The sequence below is a fragment of the Salvelinus namaycush genome, chromosome 16 (genome assembly GCF_016432855.1).
Source record: "Salvelinus namaycush isolate Seneca chromosome 16, SaNama_1.0, whole genome shotgun sequence".
NCBI classification, from domain to species: Eukaryota; Metazoa; Chordata; class Actinopteri; order Salmoniformes; family Salmonidae; genus Salvelinus; species Salvelinus namaycush.
Window position 1 is genome coordinate 6115854 of NC_052322.1, and position 19357 is coordinate 6135210.

The following is a 19357-nucleotide window of genomic DNA, read 5'->3' on the forward strand; positions in this document are numbered from 1 at the left end:
GCGCAATAAGATTTATGACTGTGGCACCAGACATATCAGATCAGATAAGATATCCACCAGTCCTGAGAGAGAGGGATATAAAATATTGCCTGTAAGTAATTAGTTCTCTCTCTCTCTCTCTCTCTCTCTCTCTCTCGCGAGATGCTTTTACATATACTGCTGTAAATGTGTATGCTGTTATTTGAATATCCTTGTATAGATGCTATGCCATTCATTCCTGTGTAGATATTCCTATTGCATCTTGTATATTTGTTCTTACCTGAAGATTTCTGTGTCTGTGTGTGTGTGTGTGAATACTAAATCAAATTGTATTGGTCACATATACGTGATTAGCAGATGTTATTGCGGGTGTAGCGAAATGCTTGTGTTTCTAGCTCCAACAGTGCAGTAATATCTAAAAAATGCCCCAACATATACCCAATACATACAAATCTAAGTAAGGAATGGAATTAAGAATATATAAATATATGGTCGAGCAATGTCAGAGCGGCATAGACTATAGTATAGTATAGTAGTATACTATAGTGTGTGGTGGTGATGAAGATAAGTCCAGGACTAAGAAGCATCTGTACTGTTCTTGCCGGACAGTCTGTAGTGAGTCAGAACCAATTATATCACATTAAGTACTAGCGGGTGAAGGCATTCACAGCCGAACGCTCAAACGGCTCCAGCTAGGCATTTTTACAATAGGTAAGGCTGTACCAGCGGAGGCGCCTCATAGGAGGAACAGGCCGTCCTCATCAGTGAATTTCAGAAAAATCTAAATAGTGAAACAATTAAAAAGGTATCCTTTTTAGATAAAACTATACTAAATATATTCACTTCACCAAATAATTTATTAAAATACCCACTTTGGCACTAAAGGTCTACAGTAACCTCAACAGCACTCTGTTGGTGTAGCCGGAGGACAGCTAGCTTCCATCCTCCTCTGGGTACATTGAATTTAATAGAAAAACCTATGAGGCTCATGGTTCTCACCCCCTTCCGTAGACTTACACAGTAATTATGACAACTTCCAGAGGACATCCTCCAACCTATCAGAGCTCTTGCTGCATGAAACGACATCTTGTCCACCCAATCAAGGGATCAGAGAAAGAATCTAGTACTGAAACCATAAGCTACAGCTAGCTAGCACTGCATAAAATGTGGTGAGTAGTTGACTCCAAGAAAGAAACAATAGTTAAAGGAGTAGCAAGTGTAGCAAGAGAGAGAGAGAGCTATATTTCGTTTTTTCCCTTCACTTTCCCTTACTTAGCTAGCTAGCTAGTTTAGCCTACTCAAATACCCGCCTCAAACAGAGAGGGATGCTATGCTAGCTAGCTGGCTATGGCTACCCAACACTGGAACTCCAAGTCAAGGTAAGCTTTTGGTATTGTATTTTTTTTTTGCCACTGGGGCACTGTACTGCATGATTGTAGTGGGTTTACTAACCCATTAGTTCTAATAGCAATGTTGACTATGATGTCAACTAATTTGGTGACAACGATGTAGGCTGTGTGTAGAGGTTATGATATGAGGTTTGGCTTGGAAAGGTTTTTACAGTGAGCAAAGTGATGATACTGTTTGTTTGTGGTATGTGGCTGCTATGAGGGTGAACTGTGTTTGCGCGTGATCATGGGTGTATTTCTTCTGTCGATTCTGTTGAAAAACTTTTTTTTAAATGGAAGCAGACTGAAAGGAGAGAAACATACCTGAATTTGTCCAATAAAAACTGTCGTTTGCAACTGTTGGACTCATGATTACACCCTAGACTGTTTTGCTAGCACAGACTGGAATATGTTCCGGGGTTCATCAAATGGCATTGAGGAGTATACCGCCTCAGTCATCGGCTTCATCAATAAGTGCATTGACGACGTCGTCCCCACGTGACCGTACGTACATATCCCAACCAGAAGCCATAGATTACAGGCAACATACGCATAGAGCTAAAGGCTAGAGCTGCCGCTTTCAAGGAGTGGAACACTAATCCGGACGCTTATAAGAAATCCCGGTATGCCCTCAGACGAACCATCAAACAAGCAAAGCGCCAAAACAGGATTAAGATTGAATCCTCCTACACTGGCTTTGACGCTCGTCAGAGGTGGCAGGGCTTGAAAACTATTAAAGGACTACAAGTACAACATGAACCTGCACCTCCAGAGCTGGAGCAACCATCTGGGTCCTTGACTCCAGAATTAGAGCAATCTCTTGAGCCTCAATCTGAAACACTGGAGCAACCACTTTCTTCCTCCACTCCAGAAAAAAGTGAAAAGTGTATCAAAACGTTGGAAGCGACTGCAAAAGGAAAATATTAGAACTAAAGAAGAAAATTCTCCAATTGGAAATGCAACTAAAATAATCATAACAAAAAAGCAACAAATTACGAAAGGACATGCAAAGGTCAAATAAATTCAAACGCAATCTAAGTGAAAAATACAGGCCACGAGGGAAAAAGAAAATGTCTTTAGTGAGGAAAACACAGGTCATTGCATTTCTCAGTAGAGATGAAAATAGTCACCTTCTCTCAGGGAAGAAAGACACTGTCACGCAAAAGGTGGTTCAAAGGCACATACTCATGAAATCTCTAAAAGAACTCCATGCAGAGTACAATTCAGAGGTGGATGGGACAATCTCGCTGTCATACAGACAGTTTTTACGACTGCAGCCATTTTACATTACAGAGCCGAAGAAAAAAGATTTGCTAAAAGAAAAATACTATTGCTGCTACTAATAATAGTTCATAGGATCATAATTGTTATTGCTGAAGAAATCAGATTTAACCAATATTTGTGGGCCGTAGTGATATGTCATTCAGGGTAACAAATATTGTCATACAGTATAACACCAGTATTTTTATATTAAAATACAATAACTTTGTTTTGTTGACTCAGAGAGACAAAAACTAATCTCAAAGGATGAAGTGAAAAATATTTTCATAGATTTTAGCATTTTTTTCAGTGTAAGGCAGGAAGTTCTGTAAAAAAAACTTCAACAAATTTTGAGTTATTTGATGTGTCACGGGTACATGTGGTATTCAAAATAAAATAATTTCACATTTCTGCCAGTCTAAGCATGGATATATAACCTTGTGATTTTGAAAAATGGGCATATATATATATATTTTTTTTAAACAGTGCTATAGGGGCGGCAGGTAGCCTAGTGGTTCGAGCATTGGGCTAGTATGCTAGATCCAATCCCTGAGCTGACATGGTATAAATCTGTCGTTCTGAACAAGGCAGTTAACCCACTGTTCCTAGGGCGTAATTGTAAATAAGAATTTGTTCTTAACTGACTTGCTTAGTTAAATAAAGGTAAAATAAAAATGTAATTAAATACTGAATGACATTCATATGAATCACAATAAAAATGATTTATTGGCTTTATTCTTGAATATAACTAATATAAGGGCATAGGTGACACTCCAATGAACATTAAAAAAGCATTTTAGGGAATTGGAATTGCAGTTTTATTTATTTTTGCTACTTTGAAAGTTTCTTCAAGTGCAGTCGCAAAATCCATCAAGCGCTATGATGAAACTGGCTCTCATGAGGACCACCACAGGAAAGGAAGACCCAGAGTTACCTCTGCTACAGAGGATAACTTCATTAGAGTTAACTGCACCTCAGATTGCAGCCCAAATAAATGCTTCAGAGTTCAAGTAACAGACACATCTCAACATCAACTGTTCAGAGGAGACTGCATGAATCAGGTCTACGTGGTCAAATTGCTGCAAAGAAACCACTACTAAAGGACACCAATAAGAAGAAGAGACTTGCTTGGGCCAAGAAACACGAGCAATGGACATTAGACCAGTGGAAATCTGTCCTGTTCTGACTTGGTGGTGCACATGTATCCTATAGCCTGTTTTAGAGAAATATCATCATCGAATATTGTAAGAGCTTTTATTGTCTGTTTATATGCCCCCTTTATTTATCCTACGGTTCTGAATTGTTGTACAGGGAGAATACTGTAAGAACGGCCCATGTTCTGAATTATGTCGCTGTGCATTTAAAAAATGCTGAACAAATAAATAATTATATTGACTATATCCGTCCTAGCACGCTCATGAATGTCTCTTATCCTCTCTTCATCCATTTATGCCATAGTTTGTACTTCTCAATTGTCAGTAGAAACCACATATGTTTAAGCAAGTCAGCCATATCAGCTATGTTTTTTAAAAGGCAGTAAATGAGGCTGAATGAACTGTTTTGCTGCCAGACAAGGCTCCGCTGATAGCCAGGTGTAGCAGTGTTGGGACTGCGGTTGGGACTCTGCTGTTGGGACAGCTTTATGTAGGCCCCAACAGTTTGTGTGCACCGTTTGTCACCGTTATAGTGCTGTTAATGTAAGGGAAAGGGGGATACCTAGTCAGTTGTACAACTGAATGCCTTCAACTGAAATGTGTCTTCCGCATTTAACCCAACTCCTCTGAATCAGAGAGGTGCGGGGGCCTGCCTTAATCGACATCATTGTTTAGTGTTGTGGCTTTGCTGGCATGCATCTAAAAAAAAATGTTTTTTTGACACACCAAGATTGACATGCTAAAATCACCACTGGCTAGGTTGTAGAAAACTCCTTGGTATAGGGAAAATTCAAGTATCATGTGGTAGCAAAACCTATCGATGTTACATTGAGCTGGGTGAATGGAATATGAATGAGTCATCAAATATGCTGTAATAGAAATAAGGCAACGCTCATAAAACATTTTCTCGTCCTCCCTCATCTTAAACGGCACCGACCTACACTGTGCTGCACATTGAAGTATGAATGTACAATATTCACAATAGACTGACTGGGGAGGTGATTTCCCACAGTCAAAGTCCTGCAAAATGAGCTACAATGATTATGTACACTTCACAATTGTGTTCTGTGGGTGTCACCGAGTAGGTCACCGAGTAGGCTGATACTGTTGTTTTACCACCACCAACAGAGTTTACTTTAGCTAACCTCCACCAACAGAGTTCACTTTAGCTAGCTAAGTGGACTCCAGTTACGTTTCTAGAAAATAACTGGCTATATAATTGGTAGCTACTAGTAGTTACTGGCAATTTGAACAGTTTTTGTCAAACTACTTTGTTCCCCTGCCGGGTTTATTCATGCTTTTGTGACTGAAAGTTGGCAAGAAAATGTCCCAAATGTGACTGCAAATAGGCTGTTTTCATATAATTCCGCTGATTAGGGGGTTTGTGCACATTTACATTAGTGTTTCAGTAACTAAGTTACTAAGCTAATTCTTACTTATGTTTTTGTTGCATTTCAAGTGGAGTGGCATTCCTGACAGGCAAGCATGCTGATAGGCCAGGGCCCATATTCCCCTGATATTATAATACACTGCTCAAAAAAATAAAGGGAACACTTAAACAACACAATGTAACTCCAAGTCAATCACACTTCTGTTAAATCAAACTGTCCACTTAGGAAGCAACACTGATTGACAATAAATTTCACATGCTGTTGTGCAAATGGAATAGACAAAAGGTGGAAATTATAGGCAATTAGCAAGACACCCCCAATAAAGGAGTGATTCTGCAGGTGGTGACCACAGACCACTTCTCAGTTCCTATGCTTCCTGGCTGATGTTTTGGTCACTTTTGAATGCTGGCGGTGCTCTCACTCTAATGGTAGCATGAGACGGAGTCTACAACCCACACAAGTGGCTCAGGTAGTGCAGCTCATCCAGGATGGCACATCAATGCGAGCTGTGGCAAGAAGGTTTGCTGTGTCTGTCAGCGTAGTGTCCAGAGCATGGAGGCGCTACCAGGAGACAGGCCAGTACAGCAGGAGACGTGGAGGAGGCAGTAGGAGGGCAACAACCCAGCAGCAGGACCGCTACCTCCGCCTTTGAGCAGGAGGAGCACTGCCAGAGCCCTGCAAAATGACCTCCAGCAGGCCACAAATCAGACAACTGCATGCTATGACATGGCCCTGGATGGTGACATTTCTTTAAGCTGCCTGCCTGTGGCCTTCAGTGGTACCAGAAGCAAGGGCCTTACCTGGAAGTAAAGTCATTCAGTCGCACATGTATTGTATGTAACCACTTAAATTCATAAAAACTGCTACGGACACAATTACTGACAAATATTCACTTTACTTGTCCCATTCTTCAATCTTGTCTGGGATATATATATATTTTACTTGAGACCTGTGTGATATACATTAATACAATGTATTCATCCTTTACATGAGACGTTCATATACTTTAGACCTATTGAATCATAATCTCCACGTGTTGAGTTTAAGTTACCACAGAAATAAGTAAAAGTTAGTGACAAACATGCTATGAAAAAGTTGTTTTGTAATCTAATCAAATTAGTTGATACAAAACTATATTGCATTTGGTCATCCCCAAAATGTGGCATTTAAGCCTTGATAGTGGCATCCTTCTTCAGGGAACTGTCTGCATATACCTGACAACAGGGTGGCAGGCCTTTTGATGTGCTGCTCTAAAGTTCCATAGTCCAACAGACTCACCTGGGGATAAGGGCTGGATGGACACGTTAGTTTTGATAAAAGTCTGGGAGACGTTTACAGGGAGGAGAGCGCATGACTTATGGCGTGAGTACAGTAAATCCAATCCAACAAGTGGCTCTAGATAATATACTATGTCATCACACAGGCGGACAGCCACAGTGAAGGAGGTTTACATGATGCATTAGGTACACTATGAGTGGAGCTTACTTCTCTGTAGTCTGAAGAGAACGCAGGTAATTGATCAGAAGGCTCTGGAGGTCCTTGGACCATTCTGTCTCTGTAGCACCTGAAGAGAGATGGATAGAGGTAGTGAGTGCTATAAAGAGAGAGAACCCTCACCCCTGACTGGCCCAGGGCCTCTTGCCTAGTATCATGCAATATAAAACAATAATATAATGACTTACTGACAGAGTGCTCCATGTTCCTGCTGGTAGCAAGCCTCAACTTGGATGCAGCGAAATGTCCTGCCTTGTAGTATGGTTGCATCCATCTCCACCAGGCTCAAAGAAATCAGATGACAAACCTGCAGAGATTAACAAGAAAATGGCACATGTATTTAGGATTTATGTATCAGTATGTCAATTTCACATTCCTGTCTGTAAATGACAATAGATCTAATTAAAAGTATGCATGCCATTGTGTGATAACAGCTATGACAAATTACAGTACATGGCATACATGTGAATGTATAACTTGCTAAGATATTATTTATTTTATGACGCCATGTCTCATCTCACTAACAATTGCTAAGGCAAACAGTAAATTCCACTATTGTGGCTAATCCGTATTGTGGCTAGCTTCACATAGGTGATTTATTCCATCATGACAACATGCTCCTCCTTACTTGACTGCAGTTTACTTCATTATCTAGCTAGTTAGCGAAGTGTAAAACTGAGGTAGATTACCATGCTTTTATGGACAACTGGACATTCCTCTCGCCCATCCAGGTAGACTCCTTCTTGCCTACTCTCGTCTATTGGCCTTCTAGTTTGAAAACTATACGGCTGTAGTCCGGTGCCTTATTGTCAAAGGCAACCCACGCGTAACACAGATCTGGTACAGTCATTGGCACAGTGATCCAAAACGGTTTACCTGTTTCTACGTCAAGCAAGGAAAATGTGCCGTTTGTTATTTTTGTGAGTTTCTATTGTGCACGTGTGGCAAAGCAACAAAATGTTAATTAATTATATATTATTGTGAACATGACCTTTAAACTTTGGACACTTTATCATACAGAATGCAGCCCAGGCAAATGCAATCGATCAACGCACTGTGGCATTGATCAACCAATGGTGTGTTAGACACCACCCACATACCTTTGCTTGACACCCCCTCATTATCATATTGGAGGAAGAAATACAGAAACAGGAAAATTATATAAATTAATAAAATAAAAGTGGGATTAATTATTTAAATAGTAATATATTTGTATGCAATCATTCATCCGTTTATGTATACATTTATATGGATGTATTAATGTATGTATCTATTTGTGTGAATGTATTAATGAATGAAATTCTAATTACGGCAGTTTTGGTTCTCCATAATCTAGGCGTACTGTACAATGTAACAAAATGGGTTAACTAGCTACAATGTGTCGTGATCGTCTGTCTGGCTCTGTCTTGTAGTCAGTGTTGGTTTTCGACATTTCTCTTCTACCAATATTCATGGTGTTTTTTTGTTGAATAACTGGCAACCAATATAACCAATAGTAACGAAACTATTCGTTATGTTCATGGAGGGGAAATAATTCGACCAATTATATTATAGAGTGGGAGGGACTATGGCTAGGGATATTCCTTTGCATCTTTTCTCATTCCTCCCAGTTCGATCGGCAACGGGAGCGGAGAGGAAAGTTGAGAGCCCGAAGGCAGCAGCCCCCACCACCGCCGGCCCAGGTTACCATCTAGAACCGGGAAACACACTAGAGAGCCACCGCCGGCAAAAGCCATAACCAACCAGAAAACATGAGCAGCGAGGCCGAGACACAACCGCCGGAGCCTGCTGTCGTCGACGCGGAGAGCCCATCCAGCCCGGCGGCAGCCGCCGTTTCCGCGGGGGATAAGAAGGTCATCGGTAAGCAAGCTGGCCAGGTGAACCATTAAATGCAATTGTGGGTTTTTGGCACGGTAACGTTACTCCCAAGAAGCGTTACTCCCAAAAAGCTTACTAATTTACCTACAATTCGCTTAACTATAAACTATGTCCATTGGCTAACTGACGTTAGCTAGTTCAACGTCAGCTGATTATTAAAACAGTTAACGTTAGGTAACTAACTAGTTGTTTAAATCTAGATAATATTGTTATTAGCTAACTAGTTAGATAGCAACCGCTAAATATTGTTCCGTTTCTTTATTTAGTTTGCTAGCATGATGGCTAGTTTGAAATCGTTTAACGTTAGATATCGTTTATAGTTAGTCTCAACTGCCAATTCAAAATGTCAGTTGCTCTACAACTGTTTTCTACCTAGCCTAACTTGTAACGCATCAATCAGTCTGACCACACACCTGACCTATGAGACAAGTTTAGAGGTAACGTTAGCTAACTAACGTTAATTAATACTGTAATGCATGTGGTTTGGCTTCTGGTTTGGCACATGTTGTAATTGTAACCAACGTTAGTTAGATTGACCTTACCTTCCTGTCCGCAGTCTCGTGTATCTAGCAGTGATTTAGCCAGCAGCTAACGTTAACCTGTCAAAACATTTGCAGAAGTAGATATTGGCCGTGGTCGTGACCGGTTCCCGGTTTCGTAACGCACTGGTTACACATAAAGAACACTGTTTCCAATACATTGGTAGTGTATACGACAGTTTTGTAACAAACAATTCATTGAGGCCCATGATTGACTGCACTGCAGAGGCTCGATTGCATTCGTATCCCTTTGTTCGCAGCTATGCACATACTAATTAACTCGCTTGCTAGCGATCATGCTAACAAGCTCGCTAATACATTGCTAACGTTAGATAACTATATAACCAAGTGTATGATGAAAAAGCATAGCCCCCAAATTATTATTTCGTGTAAAATTGCAGATGGCTAAGCTAGTAAGCTAGATAGCGTTCCGTTCGGTCGAGGTGATAGCTAACGTTATAGGGGCCCCCAAAATGTCCGCCTTGATATTCGGATTCTACGAATTTCTTTTGTCCCGCTTTGGCTGACAATTGTACTTTTATTAAGCATGAAACCGTACCCAGCACTCTATTTCTACCTCTGTGCACATGAGTATTAATTTGACGTTATGAACGACATCCTGGCTCATGTCCAACCACACGGTTGAGACCAAATATAATATGCTAACGTTAGCTAGCAAAGTAGCAAGCTATCATCATAAGGCGCGACGCCACGTGCGAAGATTCAAGTCTTGCTCTTTTGAACTGGGTAAATGGTTGTCTAGCTAGTTACCTAGTATTCATAAATGATGCTCAGATAGTTCCGCTCGGAAAATAATTAGCAGTCCAGCTTACACATGACATTAGCTAGCTATGCTACCTCCAGGGCAGGCACTCGTTCTGATCAGTTTGGTTAAATGCTGGTAGGCCACATTGAATGTCTAGGCTAGTACCGATATGTTCTGGTCTCATAACACGTAGGATGGGCGTTTTTGGAGCTAATGATGCAGGGGTGCAACTTTAGTTTTAGCCAGCCACCTGCATACCTGACCCCCACCAGTCTAGTCAATAACAACACAACTCTCCTATCAATTTCCTTCCCATCTTTAAAAAAAAAAATGCCTTCCTAAAAGTAATGTTAGGAAACAAGTAATAAAAACTAAAAAATAACATACATTTACACACAAACACCACATCCTCCATATAATTAATCTCTAATAGTACACTGTAGAGGCATTTTTACTTGCACACTGTAGAGCTGGGTCGTCCTGTCCCTAGGGGTCCACCACCCTGCAGCTCCCCCCACTCTGCTTGTGAAACATTGAAACATTTATTATTGGTTTCAGGTGGGTTAGGCCAAGGCCAGAGTGACAACCCACAGGACGGCAGCCCCCCAGGGCCAGGATTGAGCAGCCCAGCAGCTAGAGATTGCCTAAATAGATATCTCCCCTGGCGTGGGCATGTTTTCAATATACTTTTGTCATACTGTATTCCATGTAAGGCATCCAGACTTTATGAAAGTTGCCCAATATATCCTTAATCTTGTAATCAAATATAGTGATACCTAAATTGACATTTCGTCCATCCTTTGTGACATTGTTGAAGCTTCCAATTAATGGTTATAGTTTCTTTTGATAAGTCTCCAGTATCAACATTTCCAAGCAAACAAAAACAGGGAGAATGGAGAATCTGTAGACATGCTGAGATAAAAGAACATACTCTTTGCCAGAATTCAGCCAGCCTTCACAAGACCATAACCTATGCAAATGTATCCCCTTTTGTTAATTTACCTACAGCAGAGGACTGACTTTTGATTCCATGTTAATGTTTCGCTGGCATGTGGTTTTACACGGCAACAATTTGTCTGAGATTATATGAACATGACTTGGCATTCAAACATATCTGTATCCATTCATCATCAACAGCTTCTACCAGGTTTTCCTCCCTTAAAATAGTTTCAATCTTTGAAGCATCTGGCTTGTCCAGTGCTTACTGCACAGAGAATAGTGTTTTATCTGCAAAAACTTACCTCCGCTCTGTCAGACTGGTCTTTCCTGGATGCTTGACCCTGCTGAAACCCTGTCACCATCTGATCCTCCTAAGATGAGGGATGACAAAGAATGACCTTGGTGTCCATTTATACATTATATTAACCAAGAATAGAATCAATTGTTCAATAATTGAAATTACCGTTATTCCCAGATCCCAGACTGTTTCTTTAAACTGCTGTCCTGTAGATACTGTAGGTCTACCCATCAACCTGCGCTCTGTAGACTGGTCTTCCCTGGCTGTCTGACCCTGCTGGGACACCTGTCACCATCTGATCCTGTTAAGACTTGATGAGCATAATGTTGTGTACTGACTGTACGATGACCGTAAAGCCTGTAGAGCTGTTTATTACTGTCAGTGTGAAAAATAGGGAATTAGTTAGCGAAACTGACTGATGTTTCACGTTACAATGCTATACCGACTCTAATTATGATTCACATTGCACTGAAAACGTCAAACCATTAACCTTCAATAGTTTGGCCGCTGATTTCATCGTTTGATTCAGGTCTGGTGTGATTGAAGCAAAACAAATAGCTAACGCTAGCCAATTCGAATGGTACATCAACTGGCGAAAGCAAGCCAAGTTCATTTACTTCTGTTGAAATGGGACAAAACAAAGGCTACAAAACATTTCATACAAAAAGCTGTTGGATATCGATATGCAGTGGCTATTATTACTATCTGACCAATAGCTAGAGCTGGTTGTGGTAGCTACTAGCTAGCTAATTCATTCACCTCAGTCGAGATGAAACATTAGCCAATGTTACATCTGTTACACTACCAGCTCAGCTCTGGGAATAAACACCTTTTTTCTTCTGTTTAGTTAAACAGCAGTTACCTTGCCAGCTACATCAGTCAACTAAAGAGTAGCCAGTTTCTGCTCTGCTTTTACAAATCGTCGAAAGAGTGCAACACATGCACTGACAGCAGCTGCCTCTGGCTGGCCTGCACCAAAGACTTGAACAGTCTTTCAGAAGCTTTGTCATCAAACAGCCTATTAGCCCGCTCGGACAGGTCCTAAATCCAGCCGGCTAACCTCCCAACAGCCTACTCGGCCGCTCTGAGGTGTCCGCGTGGTCCTCAAGCACACTGCTGCCGTTTTTTGTTGTTGTATCACAGTGCAATGATAAAACTGGGAGGGACAAAATTTAATTTCAGAATGGGGGTCATGACCACCCTGTCCCCAGTGAAAGTTGCGCCACTGTAATGGTGATATGCATTGGACCATGCCATGGCAGGTGGAAGCAAACACCAAGGGTTTAGCATCAGAATCTATAAAAAGCCCAACGGTTGGGGGTTAATTATAGCTTGCTTCCCTAGTATCTTCTCTGGTCCTTGTCTGTGGTCTTTATCAGTCTTGCCTTTAGATTACCCACTTGAAGTGCACTTCACAATTTCCCCCCTTTGATGTGCAATATGTAAATGAGAAACTGCTCATGTGCATGTACATTTTTTTGGGGTGCCACCTTATTAATTTGAATGCAAAAAAAATATAGGGGGATAAAAACAAGTGAATCACACCTAAATTGTGTGTACATATTTTTCTTTTTCAGCAACTAAGGTCTTGGGTACAGTCAAATGGTTCAACGTCAGAAATGGCTACGGTTTCATCAACAGGCAAGTTGCCCCACTCTCCCGGGCGTCTCCTAAAGACACTAATATGATGAGGGTGTTTGTGAGGGAACATTCCGAATCCTAATACAGCTTGGATTTGCTTACAAAGCTGGGAAGTGTATTTGGCTGTCCACGGCATGCTCTTGTTGTGTAAAGACTCAATGAATGCACAATTAAGCCAGTTCTGTTAAAATCTGTTAGCCTCAATGTTACAATAGATTTTTAATCCAATGGGTTTTATTGTCCTATATTTAACTACACCTTTTTCTCCCTTCACCCACAAGGAATGACACGAAAGATGACGTCTTTGTCCACCAGGTAAAAACTCTCCAGTTCTCCAATGGTCGAGTCATTTATTGCCCAACATGGAACCTTTTCCAGTTATCACAATTGGATTGTAGTTCGCACCACAAAGACAAGTTTGTAATGAAATGTTTTATACTTTCTTTCTTATTATTATTTTTAGACTGCCATAAAGAAAAACAACCCAAGGAAATACCTTCGCAGTGTTGGAGATGGAGAAATTGTGGAGTTTGATGTGGTTGAAGGGGAGAAGGTAGTTACAACTTTTATTTACACAACAGAGAGCTTTATTATTAGCTGTCATATCAATTGGCACCACTCTTCCAGGCTCACAAATTATTTCATATGACTTGTTTAATATGTTTAGCCATATTTAAGGCAATCAAATCTAGACTTTAACTTCATGTACCTTAAAGTTATGATTATCGGTGATTCTAATGTGCCCAATTTTGGATTTGACCAGTCAACACAATATCATGCAACGATACACAGCTAAAACCAACTTCATACTCCAGAAGGGTAGTGTGCACCCCAGTGGTTATGTATGTATCTCTTCCCAGGGAGCAGAGGCAGCCAATGTCACCGGCCCAGCGGGTGTCCCAGTCCAGGGGAGCAAGTATGCCGCTGACCGGAACCGCTATAGGCGGTACCCCCGCAGGAGGGGCCCAGCCCGTGACGGCGAATACCCAGACAGCGACGGTGAGGGCGAAGGAGAGCGGCCCCCCCGCAAGAGCCGTGAGGGCGCCGAGAGCGCCCCAGAGGGAGAGATGCAGACCCAGCAGCGCAGGCCCTCCTTCCCTGGGAGACGGCGCTACCCCCCATACCTTGTACGTAGACGCTACGGCCGTCGGCCCCCGTACACCAACGCACCTCGCGGAGAGATGACTGAGGTACGCTGTCACAGGCACTCCTGAAGCAGTCCGGCCCTGTTCCAGTGATGTCATACACACTCTCGTCAAACATGCGCGCCACAATTGGTTATGGCCGGACAAATCAAAACCTCACGTGTATTGGTCAACAGACCAATACAGGTTGACCAAAATAGGTCTACATAGAGGTCTATATATTGACCGTACTTAAAGTTGTCTCCAAACCACTGGTCAACAGACCAAAATCAAACCTCAGGTTGACCAAAATAGGTCTATCAATCAAACTTTCACACAAACCCAAGATGTTACACCTACTGCTGATTGCTTCAATCTATATTTAGCGATGTTTTCCTCAATCACATGGAGTAGCCAGCCAAATTGAAAAAGAAGCCAGCTAGGCCCTCCTCGTCTGTGGTCTGGAGTGGCTTGTCCCCCAGGGTTAAGCCATTTTTGCAGGTAAATGTTGAACTGGAATGCAAAATTGTGCTGAAAAGTTGCCGACAAGATCCATTGGGCCGGCACATGTTTTTACTCTTCCTGGGTCATCTTTAATGTCGGACCCTGCACGCGAAAGGATATGAATGTGCCAGAAAACAATAGGTTAATTGGATTTTGACTCATCGTTACCACATATGGGATGTGCAAATTCATGCTCTCACCCTCCGGTGTAAAGAAATGTGGCTGCAACCACAGCGCACAGAACACACCCAGGTAATGAGAGGTGGGACGGACAGCAGACTGTCAAACCAGCACTGTTTCCCTGTCATCGCTGACTTTGTGACTGACGGGCGCCTGTCCTATCAATAGATCGCTAGAAGATTAATAATGTTCATTCTAACGGAAGAGGGCTCAGCAGAATTATTTTAGGACTAGCTAATTAGTAGCCTTGTTAAAGTGGGGAAAGTGTCCGGCTGAAAAATGAGTCTTGTCGGCGCTAGTGAAAAACACTTAGGTTCATATAATATACTGACCGCACCTGAAGTTGGCTGCAAACAGACAAATACTGATTTTGAAGAAACCAGTCACTGATTTCCTCACTGAATCAGTGGCTGGTAATAACTTAAGGTAAAATGCAAAACAGGAAAAAGTGTCTGCACAGCTGTGCATTTATTTAATTTTAATTTTAATAGTAACTAAACTTTCGGTCACTTGACCTTCGTCAAAGTATATATTTTCCTGTTTTTCAAGACTCGTTCTATCCAAAAGGTGAGTTTCAGACCTGGATCTAGGCTATTGAGTCAGTGATTGAATGTGTGTGACTAACTCCTGTTTGTTTTTAGGGTGGAGAAGGTGACGAGAACCAGGGAGGTCCAGACCAGGGCAACAAACCAATGAGGCAGAACTACTACAGAGGCTTCCGACCAAGGTTCAGACCAAGGTTTGCGTGTTGAGTTCATTGACACAAGGCTGCAAAAAGGGGTTATATAACAGCAGAAAGCCATATCTAATTTGCCTGTCAACTAAAGGTTAGGTGAATTTGTCACAAAGGTACGTGATTCGGAATCTATTTATCTGCGACGTTACCATTGGGCAGTTTACTGACTGCGTGTTCCCCTTATTGCAGCCTAACATTGAATGGCAACTGCTTTCCGAAAGTTTATTTTACTTTGCATTTAAATGTACTCTATGGGTACTCCTTCAGAAATGACAACGACTTCATGTCTCTTTAGTCCTGATTGTTTTTATTGGTAGAAGTATTATGAAATGTGTGAACATGGCGAATTGGCCAAACTATCTATGGACTATTATCTTGAATCATTCCTGAACTAAACAATCTATGAATATCAATGCTGTTGAAGTGATGAGTTTCTCTTCTCTCTGACAATAATAATGGATAGAGCATAAATACCTCTGATCTCAGCATATGCGTAGTTAACGTCTACTCTCATGCCCCCTCAACCACCCTGTATATGGCCCATTACTTTCTCAGGTTATTCCTGTTCCCATTTTGGCTGTTATGGCACTGCTTTTACTCTCTCCTGGTATGCACCGATGAGCTTGTATGGGGGCATGGTATTTAAATTGGTACTTGATCAGAAGTAGTTGAGGGCACAGACACAGGTTCATACACATGACAGGAGTGAGCTCCACCACTTGTTTTATAAGCTCAAACACATGGTGGCACTGTTAGGCAATGGTCAATTCTTAGCTTGTTTGAGTATATGGCAGAATTGACAGAAGCCCATTCATGAAATATAAGGACAAGGCAGCACATTGCATACTGTACATGGCACATATTACACACACATGGTACACAAGATGTTTGGGCCATGTGTCCTTGCAGCCATGTAATGCACAACCACCCCTAAGCCCATTAGAAGGCTGGGTGGATCAAATCCCCGTAATTGCTTTTGGACACCTCCAATTCCATCAAATCTGCAAACCCCGGGGTTTGGGTCAATTTCAATTTAGGTAATCATCTGAAATTTGACTCAATGTTTCAGAGTTGGGATTTCAGTAAGAGTTTTTAAATGGAATTCACTGTCATAATTTGAAGTTGTATGGGTGCTAGGGGCTGTTTTAAGATTTGTCAGGTGTTAAAGTGTGTGTCCCGTCCTACAGCAGAGGTGGTGGTCCACCCCGTCCCAGACCGGTACGGGACGGCGAGGGGGAAAACAAGGAGAACCAGGGTGGTGACGGCGAGAACCAGGAGCCCCGCCAGCGCCGCTACCGCCGAAACTTCAACTACCGCCGCAGACGCCCACAGACCGGTGGCAAGCCCCAGGATGGAAAGGAGGCCAAGGCCGACGGCGAACCATCCCTTGAGAAAACGTCCGCTCCCGCAGCCGAGCAGGGCGGGGCTGAGTAGAAACTACCGGCATACCATCTCTACCATCGTCCGGGTGAGTCCCAACACACACACATATCGCTACTTGGTGCTCTAATCAAATCTGCATACCTGATTTCTGGGATATGGGTAAACAATTATTTGTTTCCTTGTTAGAAAACATGCTGGATTGAATTTCCAAAGAGTCAAGCTTAGTTTTTGTTCATAGTGGACTGTGCTGGTTTATTCATGGTTAATGTATAAAAGAAATCTCAAATACAACTTGGAATTTGGCCAAATGATAACTTATCCCAGAAACCTGGTTAAATAGAGTTTGGTTGAGTCCTCAGTATGATCAGTTGATTAGCTGTAGTCATTCACAGCACTTCTCAATATACAATCTACATTTTCGACCACGGGTCGCATTAAATCTGCTTGCAAGACGCATCTGGCCCGCATGCCCCCAGTTTGAGACCCCCAATTTACGACATATCAGTGGGAAAAGTCCATCAGATGGCAGTAGGCCTTCGTGTAATGTCTCTGGCCAGTTCACTCTTGAGTTCTAAAGCCAGCATCGGTCTGCACTTTCCATTGACGCTGCGCTCATTACCCAAGGCAGGGGCCATGGTGATGCCATGGATTTGATCAAGCAAACTGTCTGCCTGACTGACTGCAGGCCTCCTGCCATTCTGTTGGTCCTCCTGTCTGTCTTGATGCTGCTGCACAGTCTGAGTTGACTGATACAGTAAAGGGATTTGACCTGTCAATGTATCTTCTCTAACAATCTCTCTTTTCCTCTACAGTGACGTCATCAAGAAGAAACATCAAAGATCTGAGCAATAAGAAACAGATTTGACTTGACGATCGTCTTAAGCTTGTACCATGCATTTGACCAGATTACCACCGATTTGCCTGCAGAATCTATGCAGACCTGTTTTGTTCCATTATTTTTAAGTGACAGCTATATATAAAAAAAAGTTATGGGGAAACGGAAGACGTTTTTTTTCTAAATCGGTCCTAAGTTTTTACACAATGGTTTTTAAAAAGTAATTTGATATCTGGTCAGTTTGACATTTTTAAAAACTTTTTATGTATTCAAACATGAATTTTAACAAAATGCAAGCTCAAATAAAAGTCAAAGAAGAACTGGCGACTCAACTGTTTTTTGTTTTGCCTGCTAAATGCAATCACCGTGGTATTGACATAAATTGGCTGATGTATTACAATGTGTTCTTTTACCCCAAGACCCACGGCAATAAACTACAGAAATACCATTCGTTCACTGATTGACAGAGGGACTTATTGCTTGGGTATAAAATAGTAGATAAGAAAAGTTTGAATATTCATTTTTGTCATTCGCATGATCCATTTGGCCCATAACATAAGTGTTGATGGGGAAGGCATAACTGACATGAAAATGTGCTATAGAAATTATAATAATATTAACATGGGGTTCCACCTGGGTTCCAGAAAGAACTGATCTCAACTATGTCACACAACTTTTGGAATGCTCATTCTGAGCTAGCCATTAGCCATTACCTTTTTATCTAAGAGAATCTGAACAACTAACGAACAGAATATGGAAAAATATGACCTTGGCATCCTGTAATCCGAACCATCCATTTATACATTAATTTTGCTCACATGCTGTATGAAATAAAATGTTTATCAGATCCAGGTGTGCTGCAGTTCAGAAAAGCTTGGAAACTGAGATACTGATTTATGTTATCTAAATAGCCAAAAGATGGACAATATAATGCTTCACTGCAATCAAGGTAGATTGCATCTAATAATCGCAGACGTACCAACTACGCAATTCTCTGTCCATGTACAAGATCCGAGTTTAAAATACGCAGAAATTAATAGGGCCTGATTTAATTTTTACATTTTAATAAAAAATAAATCCAACATCCCGATTCTCGAGCTGCAACACAGACATGTACGGAGTTTGTGTCAACAGACATGGAGATTAATACAGCGTTATTCGACGTAGCTACCTGGAGCGCCGTTGGGGTCTTAAAGCACGTGGTCAAAACGATATCTTTTTTAATGCTACGTGTGTAAAGTAAGCAGGTGCAGGCGTTAAATTAACATGCTAAATAAACGGCTGTAAGCGGTCCTGCACACATCAAATTAACGCCCACAGCTGCTAAATATACACCTACACACACTAACTGAATGCGTTCTTTAATATGCTAATTTCCCTAGCTCCTCCTTTAATTTAATCTGTGTACAGTCAGTTTGATGCAACATCACAATTGAGGATGGCGAGAAGGAACTTCCATATCCGCTGCAAACAGACCCTAAATGGCTGCACTCGGCTTCTGCTCGCCGATAATCCTGGACTTGATGCCCTTCGGTCCACGTTAACAAGGTTGATTCTTTTTAAATACTATTATTACTTAATCATAAAGTTGATCTGCTAGCTAACACAGAGGATGGATCTGTGTATGGCTGTTGGAGGCTCAGACAGAGACAGCAGTGCAAGTAACTTAGGCCTATGTGTCGCTAATATTGTAAGTCTGATTAGGCCAAGGGAGTATTTTATATTTAGCTAGTATATGTACACTGTTCAAAAAAATAAAGGGAACACTAAAATAACACATCCTAGATCTGAATGAATGAAATATTCTTATTAAATACTTTTTTCTTTACATAGTTGAATGTGCTGACAACAAAATCACACAAAAATTA

At 41.5% G+C, this 19357-nt stretch overlaps 1 protein-coding gene and 1 long non-coding RNA gene across 5 annotated transcripts; one reads left to right on the forward strand and one right to left on the reverse strand.

Moving 5' to 3' along the window:
* Positions 1–6047: 6047 nt before the first annotated feature.
* Positions 6048–7646, reverse strand: LOC120060590. Its single transcript, XR_005478248.1, has 3 exons — positions 7356–7646; positions 6855–6973; positions 6048–6736 (listed from the first exon to the last, which is right to left on the reverse strand). It is a non-coding gene; the product is annotated as an uncharacterized LOC120060590 (long non-coding RNA).
* Positions 7647–8263: 617 nt separating this feature from the next.
* LOC120060934 (Y-box-binding protein 1-like) lies at positions 8264–17816 on the forward strand. Of its 4 annotated transcripts, none has more exons than XM_039010373.1 (8): positions 8264–8526; positions 12664–12727; positions 13009–13042; positions 13191–13280; positions 13588–13917; positions 15177–15274; positions 16459–16739; positions 17467–17816. In XM_039010373.1, the coding sequence occupies exons 1-7, from the start codon at positions 8418–8420 to the stop codon at positions 16703–16705; spliced, it is 972 nt and encodes a 323-aa protein (XP_038866301.1). In that variant the 5' UTR covers positions 8264–8417; the 3' UTR covers positions 16706–16739; positions 17467–17816. The 4 variants fall into 4 exon arrangements, with proteins under 4 accessions (XP_038866301.1, XP_038866302.1, XP_038866303.1 ...); XM_039010374.1 differs by having other exon boundaries at positions 15177–15262; XM_039010375.1 differs by having other exon boundaries at positions 13588–13854.
* Positions 17817–19357: the final 1541 nt, after the last annotated feature.

Excerpts from the sequence above, each read along its gene's own strand:
- LOC120060934 (XM_039010373.1), top strand. The coding sequence starts at position 8,418 with ATGAGCAGCGAGGCCGAGACACAACCGCCGGAGCCTGCTGTCGTCGAC. Across the intron at positions 13,043-13,190 it reads ATGACGTCTTTGTCCACCAG|ACTGCCATAAAGAAAAACAA; the intron begins GTAAAAACTCTC and ends TATTATTTTTAG. Across the intron at positions 13,281-13,587 it reads ATGTGGTTGAAGGGGAGAAG|GGAGCAGAGGCAGCCAATGT; the intron begins GTAGTTACAACT and ends ATCTCTTCCCAG.